General features: G+C 31.1%; 2 protein-coding genes across 2 annotated transcripts; both read left to right on the forward strand.

Moving 5' to 3' along the window:
- The first annotated feature begins 440 nt into the window (after positions 1 to 440).
- LOC148625216 (thioredoxin-related transmembrane protein 1-like) lies at positions 441 to 12,120 on the forward strand. The gene is made up of 8 exons (XM_088568594.1): positions 441 to 600; positions 3,896 to 4,011; positions 5,186 to 5,231; positions 5,915 to 6,043; positions 6,526 to 6,571; positions 7,259 to 7,360; positions 8,044 to 8,145; positions 9,312 to 12,120. The coding sequence occupies exons 1-8, from the start codon at positions 470 to 472 to the stop codon at positions 9,477 to 9,479; spliced, it is 840 nt and encodes a 279-aa protein (XP_088424720.1). The 5' UTR covers positions 441 to 469; the 3' UTR covers positions 9,480 to 12,120.
- Positions 12,121 to 14,183: 2,063 nt separating this feature from the next.
- LOC148625217 (5'-AMP-activated protein kinase subunit beta-1-like) lies at positions 14,184 to 26,668 on the forward strand. Its single transcript, XM_088568595.1, has 7 exons — positions 14,184 to 14,672; positions 15,617 to 15,771; positions 21,116 to 21,209; positions 21,424 to 21,550; positions 22,679 to 22,806; positions 23,318 to 23,386; positions 23,650 to 26,668. The coding sequence occupies exons 1-7, from the start codon at positions 14,550 to 14,552 to the stop codon at positions 23,725 to 23,727; spliced, it is 774 nt and encodes a 257-aa protein (XP_088424721.1). The 5' UTR covers positions 14,184 to 14,549; the 3' UTR covers positions 23,728 to 26,668.
- The last annotated feature ends 1,245 nt before the right edge of the window (positions 26,669 to 27,913 follow it).

The following is a 27,913-nucleotide window of genomic DNA, read 5'->3' on the forward strand; positions in this document are numbered from 1 at the left end:
AGTTTCTATATCTGGGACTCGTACGTTTCCACATAAATGTACGTTGTTCTAGTCAGGGTAACTTATAATCACTGTGTTATACTCTCTTGTTGATTAATTACAGGTTTACGACCCTATGTACAAGTAGTCCTTGCTTTTGAGTTTTGTCTTCTTCGTCACCATTTGTTAATCGCCGTACTATACCGAGTAGATTTAAAAAAAAACTTACGTTCAAAAAAAAATGAGACATCATGTTATTATGTCTAAATTAACGCCTCTTCTGTTGTATATCGCCAGTTTAAATATATTCTGGTTAATACTTTCATACAATTTGATTTAAGCTTAAGACCCTAAAAACCAAATATATGTTACAGATGTAATGGTCGAAGTCGTCTTTGGGACGCATTGGCTAAAAACGCGCGAGTAAGACGGCGTTTCACTCCCTTTGACTACGGATCCCCAGATTGAATTTGAAAAGGAAAAAGGAAACATGGTTTTCACCAAGTTCATTAGTGTTTTATTATTTCTCCTCCAGTTTTATGGATCTGTAGGGAAATCTTTCATCCAAATTACTGACAGCAATTGGCAGATGGTTTTGGAAGGCGATTGGATGTTAGAATTGTAAGACACTTGTCCTTACGTTCAAATGCCGAGTGATAAATCCGCCTTCCTGGTTTAGGTTCAGTAGCCACTCCTGAAATTTCCTATGACTTTAACTTTTAGCCTTTTAAATATTATATGAATAAGTGTTCTCACTACAAGTTTGGTGTGGTCATGTATTTAACAGAATAATTACAAACCCGCTTACACTGATACATGTAGACCTCTAATTAGTTTTTTTTAAAATGGGGGTGGGAGGGTTAAATAGAATAGTCATTTTGGCAACTGGTCAAGTCAGCACCACAGTCACTTCGGCACCTCGGCTAATTAAATTGGCACTTGTTTTTTATTGGTCTTATATGATTGATTCAATACAAAAAATACCAGTTTTATATATTGTAAATTTCGATATGCTGTACACATGTTTCAAGGAATAACCTCTCATCAGCAGCATTAAAATCAAATATTTAGGAAGATCAAAATCAAAATGTTAGTTGTATACAAGAAGTACTCAAAACCAATACTATCGGAAGAGGAAGCCAAATCCATCACCGAGAGGTTCTACCATAAGCAATGCAAGGAATAAAGCCTCAGTGTTTTATGTATAAGTACAAAATCTATGTTGTAAATATTTTGTTAATGTATGCAAAAATGACTGAAAATTAAGGAAATTGAGATTTCATATTTTTATCTTCTTCTCTGAATCCACTTACAAATGTAGCCCATAAAACTAAATTTAGCAGGAAAAATGTCATAAATATTTAAAAGTAAAATTAAGTTGACGTGATCACAAGTCATTGTAAGAAGTATGATGTGCTCTGCACTGTTAGTCCATAGATATAAAGCACTATACAAATTAAACAACTACTGTCATTCACAGCACTATTTAAACATATAAACTATAGACAAGGCAAAAAGACATTGCACAAGTTCGTTTAAGGCATATTGTTTCAATAATCAAAAGTCATCACAATTCATCACAAGTCTTATAATGTTCACTTTGCTGTGGCCCCATAGATAAAAGCACACTCCCTTAAGAGTTGACTGGCGCTGATACCCCTCTCAACATAGCTGTTCTAAAGGGCAAACACTTTACCCAAGGTGTGTCTGCTCTTTTTGCATCAAAATATCTATTAAATATTAATTATATATTCATTTTATTCTTTTGTGCACATTTCAAATGATTTGTTCATCTAAAAAAGATCAATTTTTTATTAAGAATACAAAAATTTGATTTAAGATATATGACAGCAAATATTTAATGAAGTATAGGTGCCAATTTAACCAGGTCCCAATTTGACTAGGTGTCAATTCGACTATTTTTGTAGGTGCTGATTTGACTTTTACCTGTAAAATAACATTAGAAACACTAAATTTTCAATGTTTTTTTGTGTCAAAGAAAGCCCTGTAAAGACTTTTTAATCTAGTTATACCATGATCATGGTAGTTCTACTTTTGGTCTTATCAGCAGTATAAAATGGGGAGTTGGTATTTCAGGTATCCCTAGCTCGAGCTGAAAGTGATTATTGCTGAAATCTTCTTTATATTGAGATGAATTTCTGATGTTTTTTATAGAAAGGTCTATGACTACAATACAAATGTGTTAAAATTAAAAAATGAGATAAAATTTAATTTCAAGTATTGAAGAAAATGTGTTTCAAAATGGGTATTATAGGTATCCAGACTCAGATAGGGGCGGTAACGATCTATTAAATACCTAATTTAAAGAATACAATATCTGATCCAGTGAGTTTTGTTGGACACTAATTATAGAAAGAGATCACAATTTTTTTTCAAGAATAATCTTACAGTACATTCTTTTTGTATTTCAATTTAATGTTAACTTGATATAATCCAGAAATTCACTAAGCTATATTTTTATTTTTTATTTTTGATAGTTTAATACATTCATGTGTCCTAGAACCTCATTTTAACAATATTTATTTTTTATGGCACTATAACTGTTTTTTTAATACTGACATACTTTCTTCTTTTTTTGTTTCACCGTAGGAATTAGAAATTCACTAGAAAGTTAAACAAAATAAATGTTTAGGGACAAAGCAAGGAAATAGAATTTCATACAACGAAGTCACCATAACACATTTTTTTCACACAGATAAAAACGGCCTCTGATAGTCTATGAACAAATATTAGGTGTCATGCGAATGTTTATGTCAACAAGGTAAAATAGTGGTCAATTGTAAGTTCACATATTGACATTTTTTGAAATTTATTGTCAGGACATTGTCCCATCCCTTGTGTGATCATTATTGGACTAAAGCATTTATACAAATGTATATCCAGTTTCATCCTACAATATGCAGGAAGATTAAAGATTTCAGGTTCAAGATCAGCGGCTTGAGTTTATGAGATCCATAAAGTTGCAATCTAAATTATGACAGAAGGTAAAAGTATTCAGCATGATGAGATCTATCTGTGGTAAAATTTTGGTGAAAATCTGTTGACCCACGTTGGAGTTGTTGCCTTTTTTGGGCATTTTTTGCTGTTTTTGATGTTATTACTTTCAAAAATATTCTTCTCAGAAACTACTATTCAGAATTCAATGAAAGTTGGTATTTTTGTTTTATAGGGTATTCTTAACAAAATGACTGGATTTTTGATCAGTTAAAAAACATGGCCGCCTTTACTAAAAATAGAACATAGGGGTCGTACAGTAGTTTTCTACATATTTCTCCAAAACCGTTAGGTTTGGCCAAAATCAATTGCTGAAATATCCTTATTATAAGGCCTACAAAAGTCTCCAAGGGATCAAAGTTGTCAGATGACTCTATGTAAGGGTTATTGTCATTGAGAGGTGAAAAATGACTTTTTCTTTTTAGTTTTCAGCCTATATCTTGAAAACTATGATAGATAGAATGAAACTTTCAATTGCTGAAATGATTCTTATCATAAGGCCTACAAAAGTCTTCAGGGATCGAAGTTGTCAGACGACTCCATATAAGAGTTATTGCCCTTGAAAGGCAAAAAATTATGTTTTTTCATTTTCAATCAATATCTTGAAAACTATAATAGATAGAATGAAACTTTCTATTGATGAAAGGATCCTAATGATAAGTCCTACCAAAGTCTTCATGGAGTCAAAATTGTTGGTCAACTTCTTGTTAGAGTTATTGCCCTTGAAAGGCAAAAAATTAACCAGGTGAGCAATTCAGGCTCCTGGGAGCCTCTTGTTTTTTACTTAATATGATGTACATGTACTATACCAGAATGATTTACATGTACATTGTACTTGCAACATACACTCATAAAACTGGTATCATCATTATCAGCTTTATTATTGTTTTTTTTTTTCCAGCATGGCACCATGGTGCCCAGCATGTAGACAGTTTACTGAAACCTGGAATAAGTTTGCAGATTGGGGTAGAGATCTCGATATAAATGTTGGAGTTGTTGATGTTACAGAAAACCCAGGTTTACATTTTTTTGTTTGTTTATACTTGCATGTACATGTATGTATACAATTTGGTGGTAGGTTAAAATAAATTTACGATTTAAATAAGGTTGAACCAATAAGAACATGTATATGTATCAGGGCTTACAATACTGGATGATTTTGGTAAACAGTCCCACTGATGTTACTCACTTAACCCTAAGACACTCAAATGACAATCAAATGCTTTTTATTTTAAATTGTAGAATACAGTAAGAACTTTCTTAAATCTATCTTCTGCTCATTGTCATTTGTTGGACACATGAAACATTTGGCTGTAAAAGGCTTCCCTGTAGATTTGGTCTTCATGTTTCACACCTTGCAATGAATTTTCTTTTGCATCAATTAAATCATCTTTATGTCCTACTGCTACAATATGTCAATGAAATTTTCAGACTTGTTTCTTGTGTTAACTTTCTCTATATGCTTCAGTTTGAAGATACTCTTATTAGCCAGAGAACCTTATTGACTGAGAAAATATTATTAGTAAGGTCCATGAAAGTATAAATGAGTGTTCCAAGTTCCAATACACTTGCCTATATGCATAAGTTTTTTTAGTGGTACATGTTACTACTAGGGAGAAGAAAGTCAATAGATACTATACTACACCATGCTTTGTAAGAATTATAATCTTGATTCCTATTTTAATTATTGTTGCCATATTTTGAAAGGGAGTGTAGCTATAAGTGTTCGTTCTCCTTTTTGAAGTGCGCATGTACATGTTTGTATGATGTAACATCACCTTTAATATTTATTACAAAAGCAGGGCCTAATGTAGAGGGAGAAATGAGCAAAAACTTCTCCTTGTTAGTGCTCACTTCTCCCATTTATCTTTGAAAGGGAGAAGTTTTGTTCTATTAGATTACATAGGCAAAATGTTAGCATTGTTATTTTACAAACAGAATTTATTAAACTTTCCCTCGTCAGCGATGTGGTTAGCCTATCATGCAAATACAAGTATATGTACATTCTTCATGTAGAAAAGTTCTCTTCAGTTCTCATTTGCCAATTCCTACTTTTCCCTTTCGTCTCTTTGAAAAAACACCTCATATTACCTTGTATCACTCAATTAGCTTGAGCCCTGGTTTATTTTGAATAAAAAACTCTATAAATGCTTTTCTACAATTTAAAAAAAAATAGTGTTTCTCATTCCAGAACTGAGTGGAAGATTTCTTGTATCAGCCTTGCCAACAATTTACCAGTAAGTTGATTTAGTCCTTCAAATACTTGTAGGAATGTCAGGCATATGGAATAATTTTACTTAAAGCACAAGAAATTTTTGTTGTATATCGTTTTAGATACTGAGAATTCTGGCTAGGTAGGTAGGGAGTCAATTGTATTGTTTTTCCAACATTTGAAAACAAATTAAAAATAAAAGTCTCTGGTGTAATGTGGAAAAGACATGCATATTATTACTAATCTGGCATAAATGTAGACCCAAAATCTACATGTACATGTATTTTGACATCTAAAGTAAGGTATATGCTACTTATTTGAGGAAAGAAACATTTTTTGTAAGACTAATGATGCTTTGAGAATTTGACTCTTTAAAATTTTAATTACATGTACCATAAGTGTATCATATATTTCTGATAATAGCAAAGTATGAAGGAAATATTTGTAAGAAATCATTTTATCATATAAGTGGTTAAACTGTGGTTTATTTACGGGTTTTGTGGTAATAATTGGTGATTAAATTTGTCTGATCCCTAAAAAATATACACATAAGAAGGAATGACTCTTAGTTTTAGAGGTAAAAATACATGTTTGTGTGTTTTTATTTCTGTGTCCAAACATCTAAAGCTGAAAGCAAATGTAATACAAATTAAATTACTGTGGAAAAAAAACTGACTTGTATACAGTATATATTTCTTTCATGTTCAGTATCAAGGATGGGGAATTCAGACAATACAAAGGTAGTAGGAAACAGGAGGACTTGATAGCTTTTGTTGATGACAAGAAATGGGAAGAAATTCCTCCGGTGGCTTGGTACTTTTCACCAGGATCGTACCAGTAAGTCTTCTGTTTATTCTTATTATATACTTCTAGAAAGCAAGTAATAAATAGTTTTTTTCCGCAATAAAACCAGTCTTTGGTGGGCTGATGATATGATTTTAGGAATTTATGGCATTGTCCCTCTGGTAAAGTTCAGAAGCTTTAAAACACCTTAATTTGGAAATTTCTGCTGGTCATCTGTAAATAGTGCAGACCAATTGTAATATTTAGATAAGAACAAGAAACTAGCAGTGATGTAATAATGTGACAAAGAAAGATTAAGAACATTCTGTCCTTATATTTGCTTTATTGTCTTTAAATCCCCTATTTCTAACTGTTGCATTATACTACATGTAATTATCGAAGTGATAGGGAGTAAGTCCTCTATTTTTGGGGGGTTGGGGAATGACAATGCTATGTGAATAAGTTTGAAAGATTTTATGATAGTATATTATCACAATGATTGATAGATACATGTACATGCAGTCTTGATTTTACAGGATGGGTGCAGTTGGATTTTTCTTCAAGCTAGCCATGAAAATGAGGGTGGGTATTTAACATCAATTCTTCTGGTAGATTCTGTAGTTATAGTGGTATATTACATTAAAATGCAGACTGATTTTTAGTTCAGTTATGGAAGAAGGAAAAAAAAGCTAGAGCGCATTGTGATCCATTTTATTGTTTTAGTTGTTTGTTAACCTTCTTTTGGTAAATTATGGTTTTTAATAATATATGTACAATTAGACTTTGAAGAATATTAAGGATGTCCGCTGGTCTATTTAAGATTGACAAGGATTTCATTGGGTTGTGAAATCTTTGAAGATCTTTCATGCTAGAGCAATATAAGAAGAAAAAATAGATGGGTCAGTGTGGTTTTTGAATTATAAACATTTGAAATTATGGCGGGAAAAGAATTTCTCTAGATTTTCCATAGGTTTTGTCTTTGTAGGGTTTATCTATTAAAAACACTGAGGAATACCAAGTTTTTCATAAAAACTTCCCAAAAAAACATTTTAAGTTGTGTTTAATGAAACTATGAATAGAAAAGTGAGGGTCACTGGGCAAAAAATATTAATGCTATGAAATTTATAAAACCAGACGAGTCAGAAAATCTGACAAAAATGGCTGAAGGATTTTAAGAATCTTTTGATTAGAATATTTTATTAAACTGTTACACTAACAAATAAAGAGTCACAAAAGTTCACAATTGAGTGATATATTATTCTTTTCCAGGCATTATATACAATGATGACGGATGAATATGGAATACCTGAATGGGGATGCTATCTTATATTTGCTGTTGGTACAATTTTGTCTGGTCTCACCCTTGGCTTGGTAAGTCATCACTGTAATAACTATATAATTCAAATAATATTGGTAGATTTTCATTCCTCCCCTCCCAAGTGCTGCAGTTACTTAATCAGGCAATGAAACTAGTCAAATGATTATGCTGAAACCAGAAAAATCAGAAATAAGGTATTATTTGATTTTTTTATGTGGGTTTTTCAACTGTGTCTACAATAGTCAATCCTATTCTGTATATAGGACGTTCTGGTCTCAAGCTGTATTCGATAGACATGTTCACTTGTATTTAGTCAAATGAGTGATCCTCTAAAAGAACAGAAGAGTTCATGGTGACATTACCTTATATTGATGGATGTTCTTGTGGTATTTTTAACCTAACAAAAACTTACAAAGTTGTCCTTTCTGTTTCTTAAAGTATAAATGTTTGATATAAAGTTGTATAAGTATTTCTTTATTGAAGATAAATGATTGATAATTAAAGCTATCTAATTTCAATTGTACATACTTATTATCATTTTCAGATTATTGACTGAAAAAGTTGTTTCGGATGTTGACAAACAAAAAGTAGTTGCCTAAAAGGTGGGCGTGGCCTAAATAGCAAATTAGTTTATACAATTGAAACAATGTTGATTTTTGTCAACAAACCAATCAAATGGCAGGATTCTCATCAAATTAAAATATTTTCAATTGTACATATGTATTATCATTTTCAGATTATTGTTTTTCTATGTGATGTAATTAGTCCCTCAAGCCCATCCATACCTCCAACAGCCTTTGGTAATGACAAACAGAAAGAGAGAAGAGCAAACAGTCAGGTAGAGAAACAGTTCTATAAACAATTATTTATCTAAAATTTAGCATTTATTTTGTCAAAATCTGTAAAATACAGCTTTTTCAGACTCTTGCAAGTTCTTATACCCAGAGAACACCTGCTTGCACATAAGTACATTATTCTATGAAAAAACTTTCTCCTTTGTCTGCATTTTTTTTTAAGATAGGATTTGCAACAAATTTTAATCCCCAAAGATAAATTTCCATTGAATACTGTGATTTCCTTATAAATTCCACAAATTTAAAAACCTTATAACTAACACATTTTTTTTCAATGAAAAGATTTGCATAGCGCAGCAGCATAAGACCACAGCATGTCAAACTCTGTTCAGTTGGGACATGTGTGAACACTATACAAGTTTTTGACATAGTATAGCACAAACATTTGAAATTCATTTAACTATTTTCAAAATCAGATCAAAAATAAAATAGTTGAATTTTTTTTGTGGTGTGGCCCCTTTGGCGCCTTATAAAGTCAACAATCATCAGAGACATCTGAAATATGTTTGCTAAATGCAGGCAGATATCTTCGTGAGGAATAACACATTGACATCTGAATCATAAATTTAGGATCAAATATTAACTTTTCCCATCAATTCTAATGATGACACCGATTTCTCCCTTTAAGCCCCTTATTTTTAAAAGGGTGGTGCAGAAAACCTCCAAAAGATATAGGGCCCTCAGCCATGTCCCTAGGAACAATGTATTCAAATTTTAAAAAGATTGCATAAGTTTTACTCAAGTTATCTGAAATAAATGAAAGTTAATGTATGCCAAAGACGATGACAGGATGATACCAATATTTGACCATAACATTTTTTGAGGTTGTATAAAAACAAAGAAAACTGATACCAAGAAATAAAATTACTTTTTCAGCAATATAAAAATTTTATAATCTAAACTTTGAGAAATATGCTGCCTCTGCATTTCGTTTTTAAAGGAATTTATTCTTGTCTGTTCAGAACTTAAGTTTGCTGTTTTTGTAGTGAATAGTGATCATTATACCCCCTGTTTTGAAGGCTGTAGGTATGTAGTGATTATGGTGTTTGTCCATTCTTCCCTTCATTCATCTGCACAGTTGTTGTGGTAGAGAGCAGGTAATTTTCTACATATCAGTAAGACAGCTCATTATTTTCATTTCTAATTTCAGAAGGATGATCAAGACATTATAGATGATACTGAAGATGCTAACAAGAACAGTGGAGATGGAGACAAAGAAGAAACTGAAAAACAAAAAGCATCTGGCTGTAAACAAGACAGTAATGATGATAAAGTAAAGTCACAAACAAGAAAACGAAATGTTAGAAAGGACAATTAGCAGCATTGCATTTTAGGTTTTAATTCTCTTAATGTTTTAAACATTTTTTACTGCTGTGATAAAGCCAAATGTTGTTTTGGCCTTCTAATTAATTTGATTTTAAATCATTCATGAAGAAAACATTTCAACATTATACTTTGCAACTAAACTCATTTTTGGAACTACTGGTACACGATAGTTTCACAGAAATCAGAATCTTATTAAGATATTATGTAACATTCCTTCCTTTGACTTTCTAATCTTCATATATTTTACTCAGAATGACCTTGAAATTCTTTTATTTGTATTAAACTTTACTTGCCTACTTTATACCTTACATTTACTATGAATGTCATTCAAAATTAATCATTTGTTTTATTTTTGTTTAATAAAAATATGGGGTTCAAGAAAACATTTAAAAACATTTTTTTTTCATTCTTAGAAAAAAGAAGAGATTGCATTTAATCAATTTCAAATATTCTGTTGAAGTGACATTCCTTCAGTTTTTTTTTCTCTCAAATTTAGTGTTTCATTCAAAAAGACCAATGGAAATTTGGGAATACTTTTTTTCAAGTATTTTAATTTTATTTTCTTCAAGGGAATGGTTGCATAGATTAAATGAGAAATTTGATTTGGTCCAACATATTAAGTTTTACTTCCTTGATGGTCAGGTGCAGAACTTTGGATTTTCACATATTATTATCTTGATATTTGAATCAAAATACAATATTCCATTATTGTATCATATTTGAGTTTTAACATAATGCTACATTTATGTTACAATGAGGCTCAGTTATTTGTAATTTTAACTAAGAAAGTTGTATGTTGCATAATTAGTTTTCACACTCTAACTCATAAGTAGGGTTATACTGCAATGACATTTTAAATAGGTTAATTTTATTTCAATTTTTAATTGTTTTAAATGATTATTCAATGTTTACTTATATTTGAAGTTATGCATTTATGATATATTTGAATGATAGGACAAATGAATAAAGCATGTAAACTATGTCAATTAATATTGTATCATTTGAATGAAACATTATGATGTTAAAGTTACAAGAGTTGTATGCAATTTAAAGCTGTTTCTGCAATAGTCATCAATATTTAATTGTACAGAATTGAATTGTGCATTCAAATTTTAATGTGAAATGAAGTATTTTATAATTTTTTGGTACAAGATAAAGCATATAAAGTTTAAAATTCTAAATTTGGGATATGTAAAACTTGATTTTTTTTGTATACAATGTAGTAAGAATGTCTGAGCAATATGTTGCATGTTCTGTCTGAATTCAGATGAAAATCTTAATTGTTTTAAGAGTCTTTGTTCATATAGTATACAAATAAAATTAACTATACTTATTTGACTAAAAACTAGAAGTTTTTTTGCCAAGTTAATAAATGTCTCATTTGACAATAAATATACTTGTTTTATGCTTTCTTTTTTACTTAGTTGTATGGAGGTTTTCTTCATATTTTGATTTAGAAGATTTGGATAAAAATACTTTTTTGTTCCTGGCTGAAGGGATGTTTATCTTACTTTCAAAGTATAATATGTTAATTAATTGGAAAGAGTGAATACCCAAAATATGATTACAAGTGCCAAAGAACTCCTAGATTTAACAAGTGTGCAACTTGTTCTTCACACTCGTCAAATCTTAGTGCACTATTGGCATGAGTGATCGTGTTTTGGTTCTTTACGATAACCAATTGATTATCCTATTTATTATATAGATTTTCTCCATTACTTGTTGCTATTTTCAACATAAATTTCAAATTTAGTGAATGGTAGATTGATATTTGTGTTGTGACTTTTTGGCGAGAGAAAGCCCATGAGTGAAATTACAGAATTTATTTCACAATGTGAAATATTGAAAAATTTTACACTGGAAACATTCAGTTCACTACTATCTATGTAATTAATATTAAATAAAATATTTTAGTTTCAAGAATCTCCTTAACAAATGTTCTTTAAAGTTCATTTCAATCAAACAACATAATGTACTTGGTGGTTGAGTTTTAGTAAGTTTAAAAAATGTTTTATTTTATTGTAAAAATTACACATATTTTTCAATTTTTTTATATAGAAAGAATTCCATTTCATCAGTTGTTCAATTGTTGTGGGTCAAAATACTGCTCTTATAAAGTTTTTTGGTGGATTTTCAATCATTAGTGGGAGAGCACCTGTGCATACATGCCATTCACTGCCATCTATTATATTTATCTTGGTACAAAAAATATACAATGTATTTTAAGAAAACTAGATCACTTACTGAAAAATTATTTTTTTATCATTTTCATTTATTCTAAAATGTACAAGATATATTAGTGAAGCAAGTAAAAAGACGAACAAACACTGAATATGTAAAAAGTAGAAAAATATTTAAAGTTGTATGCTTTATTCTTACAATGAATAGCACTTAAAATATAATAAACTAGGCATAATGTATTAACTTACATATAATATCTGGTTTCAACATTTTTTAAATTAGTATAGAGTTTGTTTATTTTTTTGTTATGTGTGGAAGTGGATGCAGCTTAAGATCTACATGTATGTGTGGAAGTGCTTCTTTATTGATGTAAATAAGTTATTTTATTCAACTGTTCTATTTTTGATACATTTTAACCATTTCTGTGTTTTATTAAAGAAGTTTCATTTTTAGTTTGCTCTTTGTGTTTTATCATGTATAAATAAACTTAAGTATTAGTCTTTGTAAGAATCATGCAAATTCTGTATAATGTGATACACCCCAAAAAAGGCTACACATTTTTTTTTTATATTAAATTGCTTTATAGGTCTATATGATGAAATGTATAATTATTCATTCCAATCTGTCTGCTCTTATGAGATAACTCACATGAAAAAGCTAATAGTTTCTACTGTATTTCGTTGTCATTTACATAGATATCTCCCTTATTTTTGAATTCTACAGAACTTTCTATATAATATATATCTCTTACGAACAAGGGCTAAATGAAAAGCTGCATGTTAATTTCTGTTTTTTACTATAACATTTTAAACAAAATATCAAAAATAAAAATATGGAGACTTTACAACCATGTATCACACTTTGCATGATTCTTAGCTGGAGTCCTACTTACAAATTAGGGTCCTGTGTAACACTTTATTAAAATATGCGGTAAACCAACAGTTGACAAAGGGTCTAATATGCAAGTCACACATAAAAATACTGTACAAAGAAATCATAATGGACACAAGTATTTCCTGTGTGTTGACCCTCTACTTCCTGTACAATACCCATTTATTACAAATCAAAGATTAATTCAAAAAGAAATTCATGACATCTCATTCAGCCAATTCTTAAACTATTGAAGTAAATTCAACCAGGAACACAAATGTTGTACAGTGTCTTCAATAACCCAAATGATTTATGTCTCAGAAACTATTAAAAATAATATCCTTAAAAAACTGATCTGTAAAGTATTTTTTTAATGAAAAGACCTTGTACAGAGAATTGATGGAGGTATTCAGGCTAGAAACACTTGCTTAGTGAGAATTTTCCCAATAATTTGTTTTGATTGATACATAAGGGAGTGTATATTAGAGGGAAAAGTCGCTTGTAGTAATCTATATACATGTAGAACACTTTCGTTCCTATTTGGCTGTTTATTATTCTCAAATTACTTTGTTGGAAATAGGGTAACTTTGCTAAGGGTGTAAAAACCACAAGATGGATTTTGATGAGTGATGTCCCAAATTAAAAATGAATGATTGGAGAATGGCAACATATATTTTTTTAGTTATTTAAAATAAAAGGAAAATAAATATTTTCCATTTCAAAATTAGGTCTTTTAAGACAAATAAGCCAATAATTCAGTTTTTGAAAGTTCATAATATATGATTTGTCATTGAATGTTTGTGAAACTATTGCATTTATTAAAATGAAATTAATATCAAATAAAATAGAAAAATCTGCTGAATGGCAATGACTATTTTTAATAAGTGGGCTTCAAATAACAATAAAATGATGACTAAATTAATGTACTTATCAAAATCTTATTTTCCTAAACTATACCCCAGCAAGCTGTTAATCATTGTGTCTTTCTGTTTGAGTTTACTCCAATTTAAAATATTAAAGAAACTTCTTTAAAATGATACACTTTTTATGACAATGATGAGTTTGAAATACTTAATTAACAGTTAGAAATTGACTAATTTCATTAATTTTCCTTGTGGCAACTACTGATTTTTAATAATAAGTAATTATTGATTTTAAAAGGTAAATTTTGACATTGTTATCATATTTAAGTGTTTCGAGAACACACCCTTCTTTGGCATTTTCATCATAACTTTGTTATTATCAATTTGTCTATTTTATAACTTGTATAACTAATATCCTGAATAATTTCTCCCCCTTCCAGTATGTGTATGTCAAATGTAAATCGTATAGGCTTTAGGTTTAACCAGTATATAGACTTTGTTTGGAATAACGAGTCCCTGTAATATTAAATCCCTCGGGTAGTATATATCCTCCTTTGGCACTATACGTTACACTTAGCTGGATTTAGGCCTATTGAGCACAATTAAGTTTGGAAGATCCATTGCCAATATAAACCAAAAAATAAACAAACATTATATTGAATACGATTGCTGTTCTTCCCAACAGAACTAATGTAACTACTCAGAAAATACCCTGGAGTTGATTACTTTGAATTCGGAATCATTTTACTTTCCGATTTGTAACGGCTATTATTTCACTTTTGTTGACATGCGCATGGGAAATTTTTGCCTCCATATTTGTTTACTTTCTTGACAGCCTTTTCAACAATTTTCAGTCAAAACAAGTAATTGATCGACAAAATGACATAATTATCTCTACCAGGAACTACATCATAGAGACTTCCATCGAAGTCGAAATCGGAAATTTTATTATCTTGCATGCTGATCTTATATTTCAGAAAATATTTGGACCACATGACGAGTGTTGTCGAGGTCAACCTCACGAACGTTGTTGACATTCTAGTTTGTCCTTGATCTGAATAGAGTTAAGAAAATTTGCAAGTGTGGGCCTTGTGCAGTAAATAAATATTTATTTACTACAGACTTATGTTGTTATATGTTTTTGAACAATGGGGAACTCATCTCAAAAATCGCGACATGTGTCTGGTGATGAATCTGGCCCACAGATGGTAGCTGGACGATATGGTGGATCAGAATTGGACCATATTCAAGTGATCAATTCTAACGTGCGGGTAATTACAACATGGGTTTCTATGCCATAACACGTTAATGTGTTTAAGATTTTACAAGTTGTACATGTATCTGTAAGTTGATTAATAATGTTTACAATTACAATGCCTGTGGCTCCTATTGACTGAATCTGCATTAAATTTTCTTGATAACAGAATAAACCCTGTGCTGACTGTGGGATGTTGGTGAGCATGCATGGAGGGCACTCAATATACACTTCTGCAAGGAAATTTCTTTTGTTCTACCAAAGCCCTACCTCAAGGAAATATGTAATGAGCATGGTCATCAACTTACATGTACTATAAAAGAGTCTATCAATTCACTGAGGAATTTCAACCAGTTGCATGGTAACTCCTCATATTGTATTTTGGATAACCAAACCTTTTCTACCAAGTTCTTAGCAGTCATCTACATGTACAAGACTTCTGCAATCTAGAGAAACAGATTTGATAAACCCAGACATTAAAAGTGGTTTTTGAATTTTAATTCATTATTAAGTGAAGATGTTAACAAGATGAAACTATAAAGAATTGTGCACTGGTCAAATGATGGAAACAAGTGACCACACACTATCCACACACTATAAGAATTCATACTGATAATCTGTCCTGTCTCCACTTAGGTCATTTTCTCTCTATTTCACCCACCTTTCAATCTGCACTTACAAATATATACGATTTTGTTGGAAGTTATTGTCCCCCCCCCCATTGCTGATTCCTGGGATACTCCGATGGACTGTCCTGGTTATTATTAGGAGAAGTTACCACTATTTTGAAGATAAAAAATGAATAAAACCAAAAAAATAACACAACAGAATTTATGTATCAATAATACATGTACATTTGTAGCTTGTTTAAATAAAAACTTGCATGTAAATATGTATTGCTTTTCCTCTAATTTTTAACTAACCGGGAACTACAAAGATGCATATATATTAACCTTTCAGCGTCCAAGAGCAGCCACAACTCTTAGCCAGGGAGCCGAGATGATGCCCCAGCAGCCTAAACTTTTACCAACAGTATTTAAATGGGAAGGTGGTGGAAAAGACATTTATCTAGCGGGAAGCTTTAACAAATGGGCCAAAATACCTCTTGTCAAAAGGTTGGTGGTTTAAATGAACAAAATGTTAGCTTGATATGTACATGTATATTAAAGTACTGTATTTTGGTGTGTGTATAATACACATTTATGTATTATCCACAGTGCAGTTTTGAAGGTCTAAACATGTGAAAAAAAGTTTTTAGACTTGGATTGCAGTAAAATTTAGTAAGACAAAAGATGTACTGGATTGGTCAATTTATTAACCTTGATGCGGTATTTCCTACCATAGTGTGGAAGAAAGAAACTTTTATTTAGACTAAAACATCATGGGAAGATCAGTAGCTACATAAACTGGGTAATTTTAATTTCGAAGTTTGATAACATTGACAAAGGATGTACAGTACTCCCAAAGAGTATAGATTTTCAAAGTCCCATTTTGGAGTCACTTTTCAGAGTGACTACAGGAAATTCCCAGAAATGCCATAAAAATCCTGGAGTAATCTCCGCATACTTCCTGCAAAAGGCAATAACATATTCCCCCACTCATTTTTTACTGACTTGATAATCCTTTGATGTACTACCAACATCCTGTCTTACCTGTCAGGTGAACATGATTACAATACACATGGTAATAAAATATTTGGAGTGACTCCCAAATACTCCCAAAAAGCAATAAAATACTCACTGAGGGGAGAAATCACTTGGAGGATTTTAGGAGTGGGCTCTGTAAAAAACTCTGTGATTCACTGGACACTGAAATAAAAGTAAGAGAATTCTTCGTCTGGGGGTACTGTATGAAATGGCTTATAAAACAAAATCAAACAAAAGCTGGGAAAATCAAGCAGTTCCAGTTTTGGTTACTCGAATTTCACAATTTTTCATTTGAAAACATAAAGGAAGAAAATTGTAAGAAACAATCAAAATACGTTTCAAAATAATCATTTTCAGCTGCATAATCATTTGATATTAAAGGAGGGTTTGGCAAAAATGACTTGGCTACTTTTTAGTTTTTAGTTGTTTCATTTAATCTCTAACCATGTTTTATAAGAAGGAAATATTGTACAACCTTTTTTTGAGACTTGTTATTAAGACATTTGAACATGATTTGAAGAAAATATCACTAAAAATTCAATACTTAAAGATGTATTTGATGATAAGATAGACTTTTTTTTGTCAACATTTCACTTCCGGTTTGTTTGTTTACATTATGCAATGTCTTTTCTCGTACCAAAATCTTTTATTTCATGGTCAATTCTTATGACTTGATGCATTATATGCACCCCATGCTCTGGAAATGATTTCTATGTAAAAATGTGTGCAAAATACACACCAAAATACGGTAATGTGAATCTGTGTATTTTTCAGTTCATTGTATTGTAGAAAACACGTGAAACAAATAACACTGATCTATGGTATACTTTCCAAGAAAAATAGTGCTGCGGACAGCTAAGGATTTTTCGAACTTTAATGGGCCTAGAGGGTATGCGGCTATATTATATGTCAATGGAAAGATAAATCAATATAATTTTTGAATATCATTCTTTTCTGACAAAAAAGTGGTAGAATTTTCTGCTATTTTACATTAATTAGAGGAGGGGACAAAAATCAATCGACCCCAATACACTTTGATGAGTGATTTAAGTGAAATTGTTCATTGTAGGTCACAGGAAACTAGTAACATGTAAAGATTATATGTATAGAATTTTAAAAATGTTGAAAGGAAGTTTTTCCATCAAAAGTTGACTATTTAATCACAGAACAAAAATGTCCCTAAAATTGGTTGCATTTTAGTGCATTTTCAATGATTAAGAGATAATTAGACACCGTAGAATATTACCATATTTATCTAAATACTCTTTACTGAATAACAAATAAAATAAACACAACATTCTCAATTCGATCTGCAACATGTGCTTTGCAAAATGAGTTTGAAGTTGCAAATTTTCATATATTTTAACTATTAATTTTACTAAAATTGTATAACACAGAATCGTTTCCGGACAATTTATCTAGTTTCCAGACTGTTATGTAAAGTATCGCGTCTACCTTATGTTTTGATGAAAAAAATTAAGGTTTTGAGATTTATTTTTGCACCTACAAATATCATACATATTTTTTTGTTGCATTTGTCTTCATACGATTGGACTTCAAATAAAATCTTAAAGATTTAACCATGTGTCAAGGATTCTCAAACAAAAAATGCACTTGGGGGTTTATGATAAGGCTGGATTTCGTAATAAAGTTGACAATACATAAACTATGAACTTTGAACATTGCACTGAAGCATGTGTAAACATGTACATGCATGTTTCACAATATTTACGTCTTACGATGTTTAACTGTGGGCCAGACTGATGCTTGTAATGCAATATCCACACTGTGAAAAGGAGGGTGCCAGCCAGGGTTCCTCTAAAAAGGGTGTGTGTTTGTGTGTATACTAGGATATTATTAACCATTTTTTGTCAATTTTACAAATGAAAATGACAAATTTTCCAATAAAAAGGGGGTGCCAATCCCATGCATCCTGCCTGGATCCGCCGCTGCTCTGAACATATTATACTAAACGAGTTGATAAAAAGAAACCAGATTCCTTGTAAAAATTCTAATGCAAAAACAAGCTCAGACGCAATAAAATCTTTTTTTACCTCTCAAAAAAACTCCAGTTTTAGAACTGTAGCCGTATGAATATGACCTATATAGTTGTCATAGAATATTAGTTCAAAGGAAACATCATTGACCAGGCCAGGGGCTCTGATCAAGATGTTTAAAAACAGGGGAAACTATCTATCACTTGTATATTTACTGTCTATAAGTTGTTCTAAACTATCCTTTTTGCGGCGTAAACATACATGTACAGAGCAGTTGTAGTAAGTGATTTGTGCACTGATTTGTGCGTTACTTCTATTGTCATATTTTGTCAAAGTAGAGAAGTTGTTTTGAACAATTACAATGTCATAGTTTTTTAATTTTTGGGCAGCTAAGCATGTCTGTCTGCTTCATGCATAGAATGAATATGAGCCACTTAATGGTTCACTCTGACTCTGATTTGTTATAATCTAAATACCAATAATAATTAAATTGAATATGTGATCACAACTGTAAAAGCATATACACTACCCTAGGGTTACGGTCTTGTTCCCTCCCTTCACACAATAGAAGGGGCAGGACCGTAACCCTTGCCTAATGAAGATGCTGTAAAATCTAGGAATCAGAAATAAGCAACTCATAACTTGGAAACTTTTCATCGGTCTATATGATAGTAAAGGTTGATTTTATTTGAATTAATCCATTTACAAAAAATCTTTGTAATGTTATCTTTTTCATCGTCACATGCTACACGTAGATGACTTTTAATCAATGCTGTAGTTTCCCTCTTTTGTTTAAACCGGAATGACATCATTTATATAAGAACAGTTCAATGGGCGCTTAAAGAAAAACAGAAAAAAAGGGGTTAAAATTAATATCCTGCCAATGAACCTGGTCCAACCCACCAGTTTTTTTTAATTTTTTATCAAGCCTGGCTTGCTAGTTGATTCGTTAAATTTGTATATGTTATTCTTATGAGACTTTTTGTATTGGTGGTGTTTTGTCTCGACTATGGATATCCTTTCTTCCTTCCAATTTCCTCAAAACGAACATTGTTGAGCGCTCGATTATTGAATAACAGAAACAAATATGTCAATCTTTTATCTATCTGCTTAAAAATAACGATCATTTAAAAAAATAAGTCACTTTGGATAATATTAATGCTTTTCTGGAGCAACAACAGTTAGGAAACAGGACAGGTTGGCTCGAAAATGATTTCATATTTTACAATTTTAGTATAATTAGTAGTTGAAATATGTGAAAATTTGCACCTTTAAACACATTTTGTAAAGCTCATGTTGCAGACTGAATCGAGAAAGTTGTGTTTATTTTATTTGTTATTCAGTAAAGAATATTTAGATAAACATTGTAATATTCTACAGTGTCTTATTATCTCTTAATCATTGAAAATGCACTAAAATGCAACCATTTTTAGGGGCAATTTTGTTCTGTGATTAATCAACTTTAGACTGAAAAAGTTACTTTTTACATTTTTGAAATTCTATACATATGACCTTTAAATGTTACTTGTTTCCTAATACCTACAATAAATTGTTTCACTTAAATTACTTATCAAAGGATATTGGGGTCGATTGATCTTTGACCCCACCTCAGTTAATGCAAAATAACAGAAAACTCTACCACTTTTCAGTTTAAAAGAAGGATATTTAAAAACTGCATTGATTTATCTTTCCATTGACATATAATGTAGCCGTACACCCTCTAGGCCCATTAAACTCAAATACTAAAGCACTTTTTGGTACCTGTGATTCATTGAAATAGATATACATAAGTTAACTGTAATAAAAAAACTCATGTTTTTGAACTCATTTTCAAATGATTGTTATTTTTTTTTAATTAATAAAATGAACACTTGTACATGATCGTTGAGTTTATCAAGTAACCTTCTTCAATCATTGTATTAAGGAAAGTTTTTACTTGAGTCACCATTGGTGTTAGCAGGTCCAGTAGCCGCTCCACTCCATCGTTGTGTCCTTCTTTCATATTTCAGGGTACTCACTTTTTGTAATCTGTAACTCAAACTTTGCAAGATGTGCACCTCCTGTTATGGAGAAATTTGATTATTTTTTCATACATTTTCAGCATGTTTATGATGTTATTCAAAGTTTGCAAATTTTAATTTATATCTATTTAAGATGTGTATATCTTATTATTGAGAAATTTTATTAATTTTTTCCTACATATGTAGGATGTTGGACTTTACCATTTTTTTGTGACTTTACATTGTGAACAGTACTTTCTTTGTATGTAATCTAACTTTAAAAGTAATAATATGAGGCAGTTGATATGTAAATATATTTAAAATCTTTTTGGTACTTTTTCTAGACATTTTGATTGTTCTTGTCATTTCTTGATGCTTCTTGACACTTCTTGTTGCTAATTAGTTAGACTTCTATTACTTAATGTTTGTACTTTAGACTTTTCTAGAGTAAGGGACACAACTCTTACAAATCATTGTAATGTTTGTATTCACCATTTTACATCAATCTCATTTAAGCTTCAAAGTAACTTGGACTGATTTCATTCTGTTTCAATGGAAAGCTTGAAAGACTGGTGAAATTAAATATGATACAAACATTACTGATTTCAAGAGTTATGTCCCTTACCCTAGGTCCACCTTCTTAAAATTCAATTTAGTTTGAATATTTTTAAAATTCTAAATTTTGCTTGTTGATGATAGGTATTTTTGATAAATGTACAATCACTTGAAAAAATGACCTTAAACAGTAGATTGTTCTTTTAACTCAATCTTTAAAAAGTATACATTTTAAACCATATAAAACTGTTTCTTTTTCAGTCATGGAGACTTCCTTACTATCATAGAACTGCCAGAGGGTGAACATCAGTACAAGTTCTTTGTAGATGGTCAGTGGCAACACAATCCATCTGAGGTAGTGAAATTATCGGTAGTTTTATTTAAAACTAAAAGTGGAAGTGATTTATGAAATATTCAGATTTAAAACGACCTTTGTTAAATTACTCAAATCATTGAGTATGTAGTAACAGTTTGTGCCATAATTTTGCCAGAAACTGTACTGATATTTGTATGTGTACCATGTGTCTTGTAAAATTATGAATTTATTTTACATGTATTATCTTTTTTAGCCTACACAGGCTGACAACCAAGGGAACACCAATAATGTGATACAGGTCAGGAAAGCTGATTTTGAGGTGTTTGAAGCTTTAGCTTTAGATAGCTTGAATGTAAATAATTCCAAGAAAGACAAAGGAAGTAAGTCAAATGAAAAAAATTGAGGCTAGAAAGTTTTTTTCTTTTTTTCAATGATTTTAGGGAAAAAAATAAAGGACGGTGTTTGTCGGACAGATGTTAATTACTGTAAAATACTGTACTAATTCTCGCTAGTTTCACGGTGGGCAGATAAGCACGAAAAATAGTACCTGTAAAATTGATTTTTTACACTATAGAATGCTTAGCATTTTTGGAAACCGCATAAATCATTACCTGCGAAAATGTTCACTTTACAGAATCTGCAAAAGTTAATACAATACACCCAAAGAGTATAGATTTCGGATTCACTTTTCTGAGTGACTCCAGGAAATTCCCAAAAATGCCATAAAAATCCTGGAGTGATCTTGGCATACTTGGTGATTGGGGGTTTTTAACGACCTTGAATACTAATACAAGCCTCTCACGGTCAATGTTAGTGGGTTAGTAGAACCAACTGGTGCTGGTGGCGGAGCCCAGTGTTTTGGGATACCTGACCGAAGAACTCAGAGTATGTCCTACTAGCGACTGCGCTGCTGTGTTGACTCTCTGGCCTACTCCCAGACCCCACCTTGGTCTGAGAGTGTTTCCCCGTTCTAAATGTTTGAGAGTAAGTCAACATGTAGAGTGTTGGCATACTTCCTCCAAAAGGCAATAAAACACTCCCTGTTGGGAGTTTTTTTATTGCCCTGATTATCCTTCGAAGTACCATTTACATCCTGTCTTACCTGTCGTGTGAACATGATTACAATACACAAGATAGTAAAATACTTGGAGTTACTCCGATATACTCCCAAAAAGGCAACAAAATACTCCCAGGTGGGAAAATCACTTGGAGGATTTTAGGAGTGGGCTCTGCAAAACTCTGTGATCCACTGGACACCGAAATAAAAGTAAGAGAATCCTCCCTCTCTAGGTGTACTGTATTTTTACAGTAAATAACAGAAAATCACATATGTTTCATCTGTTACTATTATCATTGTTACACACTGCTGTTAAGTAGTGGTGAAAATTTCATATTTAAGAAGAAAAAATATTTGTGATTCATTCAAAGTATCAAAATGCCTCTTATGTTGTTGAACTACTGTGGATTAAACATTGGTATTAATATTCCCCTGAACCTTTTTTCACCAGGAGAGTCTTTAGATGATGAATATGGTCAGGAAGTACCAGTCAGGAAACCAGGTGAAAAGGTCACAGGCCCTCCGATTCTTCCACCACACTTATTACAGGTTATACTGAACAAAGACATACCAGCACATGTAAGTAATTCTTACAACCTGGTTACCCGTCCATTACTTGTTTTAGAAGGATCAGAAAAATGCAAAATTTAATGAAAAGACTAATTAATATTGAACAGAAGGTAATGTGTCAAGATTCTAAGTACAAAGTCCTATGTTGTATATGAGTTGGTTGTCAATCATTCAAAGAAAACTATTGTTAACAGGATTATACATTGTGACTCCTTGCTGTCAGCTTAATTTTAAGGTTTTAAATGATTTCTTTCATTTTGATCAAAACTATTTATTTTTTACGAAACTTATTTTCGTTCTCTATAAAGATGGGAACTCAAAATTATGAAATCCTGATGTTTTCTGACGTCAACTTAGTTGATCTCGTATAACATCAGTTATACATATGTAAGAACACTTTCACTTGTGTTTACCTTTCTGTCCTTATCTGTAGAATGACAATTTATTAACTATTTCGAAAGCTTATACTTATGATAAATAATAAAACAATTCATTGTATTATGTTAACTATTTTTTTCAGTGTGAACCCACATTGCTACCAGAACCTAATCATGTCATGTTGAATCACCTTTATGCCTTATCAATAAAGGTATGTTTATATATATCTCCTAAATAGATCGAGATTTCATGATAGTTGCTTGTCTATAGTGCAGAATTTATAAGGTGTAACCTTGTATTAAGAAGAGTAATTATTGCACTTCAACATAAACTTGCCACAAAGTATTTCATTACAAGTATTTTCTTCATGTAGAAATGGAGGTGTGCAGTTCCCTGCCCTCAGACATGCACCCTCTGATATAAAACTGTGACAGTATAGCATTAAAATAAACTGAAAGTATATTTTTTTTCCAGGATGGAGTCATGGTTTTAAGTGCAACACACAGATTCAGGAAAAAATATGTAACCACATTACTATATAAGCCTATTTAGCTTTGTTCCAATTTGTGATGGAGTTTGTATGATATGGAGTAAATGTTTTAGTTCTGAACGAAGACTAAGTCAAGATGAGATGGAGCGTTTAAATTCCTGTTCCTAGCTTACTAGACCCAAGGCCTAGTCAGCTTTTGCAATCCTTAGGTCTCTGTTGTCTTGTTGTAAGACCAAGCAAGATCTACCATTAGAAGTAATGAACTCTTTATAAAGTGACCTCTGAAATTATTTTGATGTTTCTGTTCTATGCAACAGAGTCATAATTTCAACCATATGATACTAAGTTTATATTTCTACCTACTGTGAATTTTTCCTTGAATCGCAAATTATTTTTTTTTATCACACACAGCTCTGAAATAATGATACTGCAATGGTCAAATCATATGACATTTCCTACAGCAAATGTATTTGCATATCATAATTGGAAGTCTTTCAATATCATCATTTTACCTTTTCAACCAAAAAATTAGATTTGAGGACCTTTCTTTTTATCAAAAACCATTTACTTAGGGGACATAGCCAAATATATGTATCTGCAGTAATTAAGTTTATTCTTACAAAATTAACTTAATTTGTTCAAGCAAAAATATGAAATTTATATATTAACAAATACTGATAATTTAGTATGGATATTTATTAAAGAAATTTGATTGAGTAACAAAAATTTGTTTTTTACTTTGTTTGATTATGCAACTTTTTTAATCAAAACTGCTTTTCACTTTTGTAATGCTTAGATTTCCTTGTATGTATGACTGGGATTTTTGTGCTGTCATTTGAGGTATAAGTCACACATTTGATAGGGCATTATGGTAAGTTAATTCCTGATTCAACAAAAAACTTAAAATATATACATGTAATTCATGTTTTTATATGGATGCCTTGAATATCATGCAGATTTTTTCTCTTTTTCATATAGAATCAGGGCAAGGACTGCAATCAATCTGTTGTTAGAAATTACCTTGAATCTTAAAATTACAAAACCTTTGCAAAACCTTTCATTATTTGATATTTATATGTTTTCATAAAGTTCTAAAACATTGAAATATTAAAATCAAGAACAAGAATTCTCTATAGAAAATACAATTTATTTTAATTGTTTTCTTCAAAATAATGTTTTATCAGAAAATACAATAGAAATAAATGTTGTTCCGTAAGGTTCATTTTATTTTTGAACACTAAAGGTAATGTTAAACAAAAAGTAGTTGCACATCTGCTTGTGCGATGATTTGCTTTTTCCAAGAGAAAAGGTGAAGTTCTGAAAAGAAAAAAAGTTGTGTTGTGGTGAGTGAGCCATTTTTTTTTTTATTTCAACTTCACAAATGTTAAGATGTGTTACATTGAATATATTGTGAATTGTTTGTGAAGTTTTATGATAAAATGAATATATACACATAATCAATGATTGTTTTTATTGCCATTTTTTGTATACATGTAATAGCAATGGTCATTTTTCTGTTGATTTTGCCACATCTGTTTGTAGATTCTTATTCTTACTGTGCCTAGAACTTAGTGATGCTCTGAAGTAGATGTAGAATATACAAAAGTGTGTTTCTTGTGTTTTAGAACTCATTTTAGTTGAATGTTTACCTTTATGTTTTATTTCCAAAATTTTCTCTTTTCAATTCAGTTTTTGTCTAACCAAGGAAACTTTAGCAGTCATATTTTGCATATATTATCATTCTTAGTAATACAATGTATGTGTATATATTTTTTTCTGAGGAATTTCCATCAGACATTGTTGTAAATTTTGTCATGTGAAACTCCTGTTGATATCCCATTGTAGTACGCTGTTGACAGCAGTTTTTTTTTTATAAGTTTCTATTTTGCATACGAACACATTTTCTCTCATACTTGTATGTTCCTTATAAACACTATTATATCTGTTAAGGAGGTAGACCTAGGGTAAGGGACACAACTCTTAAAAATCATTAGAACGTTTGTATGCAGCAGTTTACTTCAGTCTTGTGTAAGCATCTAATTAATGGGTTGATTTTATTCTGCTTCAAACAAAAGCTTGAGATGCTTTGGTGAAATTGAATATGATACAAACATATCACTGATTTTAAGAGTTATGTCCCTTATTCTAGGTCTACCTCCTTAAATGTAGAAGCTACATAGAGATTTTTGTTTCTCCTTTTCTGTTTTTTAATATACATAGATAGAAATAAGTCATTGAATATAGTCAGTGTACCATGAGAAAAATTAGCTACAGTTTTTTTTTTTATTGAGAAAATGAGGTCACAAGTATGTTTACCATGATTGAGGGGTAAATAGTTAAACAGCCTAATTAAACTATTCTGTATTAGTTAGGTAATGAAAACATTACCAAGGCTAGAATCTCTTTAATATTATTTGAACTTTCAAGTTTTATAAGTTTTAGAATTGGCATGGCCTTATATTTTGACATTGATAAAATGATTCATTCTCTAATGATTCCTGAATTAGTAATATGTTCATCCCAAACTAAAAAAAAATATTGATTAAATATAAGAGAATGTTTTATTTATTGTAATATATGTTGTGTCATTGGAAGTTGTTGTTTTTTTTGTTGATACAAGTTCTTGGTTGATACTAGTTTTTTGTGTATTATGATTTGTAGTGATCCTTCTCTTGTGAGATGGTGCCCCATAGATTGAAGTATTATGGACTTAGTGAACCTTCTCATATTTGACTGTTCCCAATAGAATTTTGTGTATTATAGACTGTTATCCCCTTCTCTTGTATGACTGCCCCACCTCTTGTCGGTTGGAAGAGAATCTACATCTGATGTGGCTATATTGATTATTAATTGGAGTAGAAGATTGTTAAGAATGTAGTTTGGGAAATTAAAAAAAAATTGTACATTGTTTATGATAAATTTGTTCATATGATGGAAAATGTAATTAATTTGTATCATGTTATTAAAATGATTGCTTAAAAATAGATAAAATCATGACGGAGATACTGCCTTTAATTTTCTTTTGCCACATGCATAGTGTTTTTATACAACCACACAAATTTGCAGTTGTATTGTGGTATTATGCTGTGGACATCTTAGACCATTTAGTTTCCAGAAACTAACTTTAGCATATGTGTATGGATCTTTAAGAAATTATACTACATTGTACTAGGTGCCATACAAAAATAAAGCTAGGATTGATTTTGGGGGTTGTGACTTGAATCATTCAGTAATTTCCTAAATGATTCAAGTTGCAAAAACAAGCATTTTTACACGTTTTTTTTTTTTTTTACTCTTGTCCATGTGTTCATTTGTAAAAATGTTCTGTCACAGTTTTGAATTACTCATCACAGCAGCTTGAAATTTTACACATTCTTCCTGTAGGTAGGCCATATGAGATAAAATGGGTTCATGATAAATGAATGGATCTCTATGTTGTCGTGGCATAATGTGACAACACAAATGCAAAGCTGGGAGGAAATTCAGGAGTTGTAACTAGACTGATATAGGAATTAAGAGCCAAAAAAAGGGCTAGAAACAATCACTGCTGATGACTTTGATTCTGCTTAAATTCTTATCATGTGTCAAATATTTAATTGCAATTAAAATTTACAGCTGTATCAAGCTTGAATGGTGTGTCCAAACTTGGTCAAGCTGTTCAGGGTTAGATCTCTGTTGTATCAAGCCAGGCCATGTAAAGCATTTATTCACAATACCTAGAAGGCTTAGGAATCTAATGTTTGTGTTATATTCCTCTGATCACATGACTGCTTTTGATATTGGAGTGGTTGTTGCCAATGACTACTTATAATTGATGCAATATTTCAAGTTGTTTCAGAAGAAAAGTATCTTAAGGTCTTTTGGTGATGAAAAATATTTCCAACAGTATTAGATCCCATTAATCTTGCAATAAAAATATGCTGAATGAAAAGTGAAAAAGTGGTTTAAGAAGCACATCTACACACAATATAGGTATGAAGAAGTAATCTGCTAAGTGGTTTCAAACACCCTCCCTTGTCAGCTGGGAACACGAGACCAAAATATATACACCATTGTATTGTTCTTACAAGAATTTTCATGTTCAATTAGTGTTCCCTACAGATGGTTTTGAATGGATTTGAATGCTCTTCCCATTTTAAAAGCACCCTGCCATCTTATTTCTTGCATTATGCAGGGCCTAATCTAGACATCAATTACACAGGAAAGTTAAAGTAAATTCTGTTTAACAAATAACAATATTGGCATTTT

Source organism: Perna viridis, chromosome 2 (genome assembly GCF_037379345.1).
Source record: "Perna viridis isolate PV_CMFRI_1.1 ecotype Kerala chromosome 2, ASM3737934v1, whole genome shotgun sequence".
NCBI classification, from domain to species: domain Eukaryota; kingdom Metazoa; phylum Mollusca; class Bivalvia; order Mytilida; family Mytilidae; genus Perna; species Perna viridis.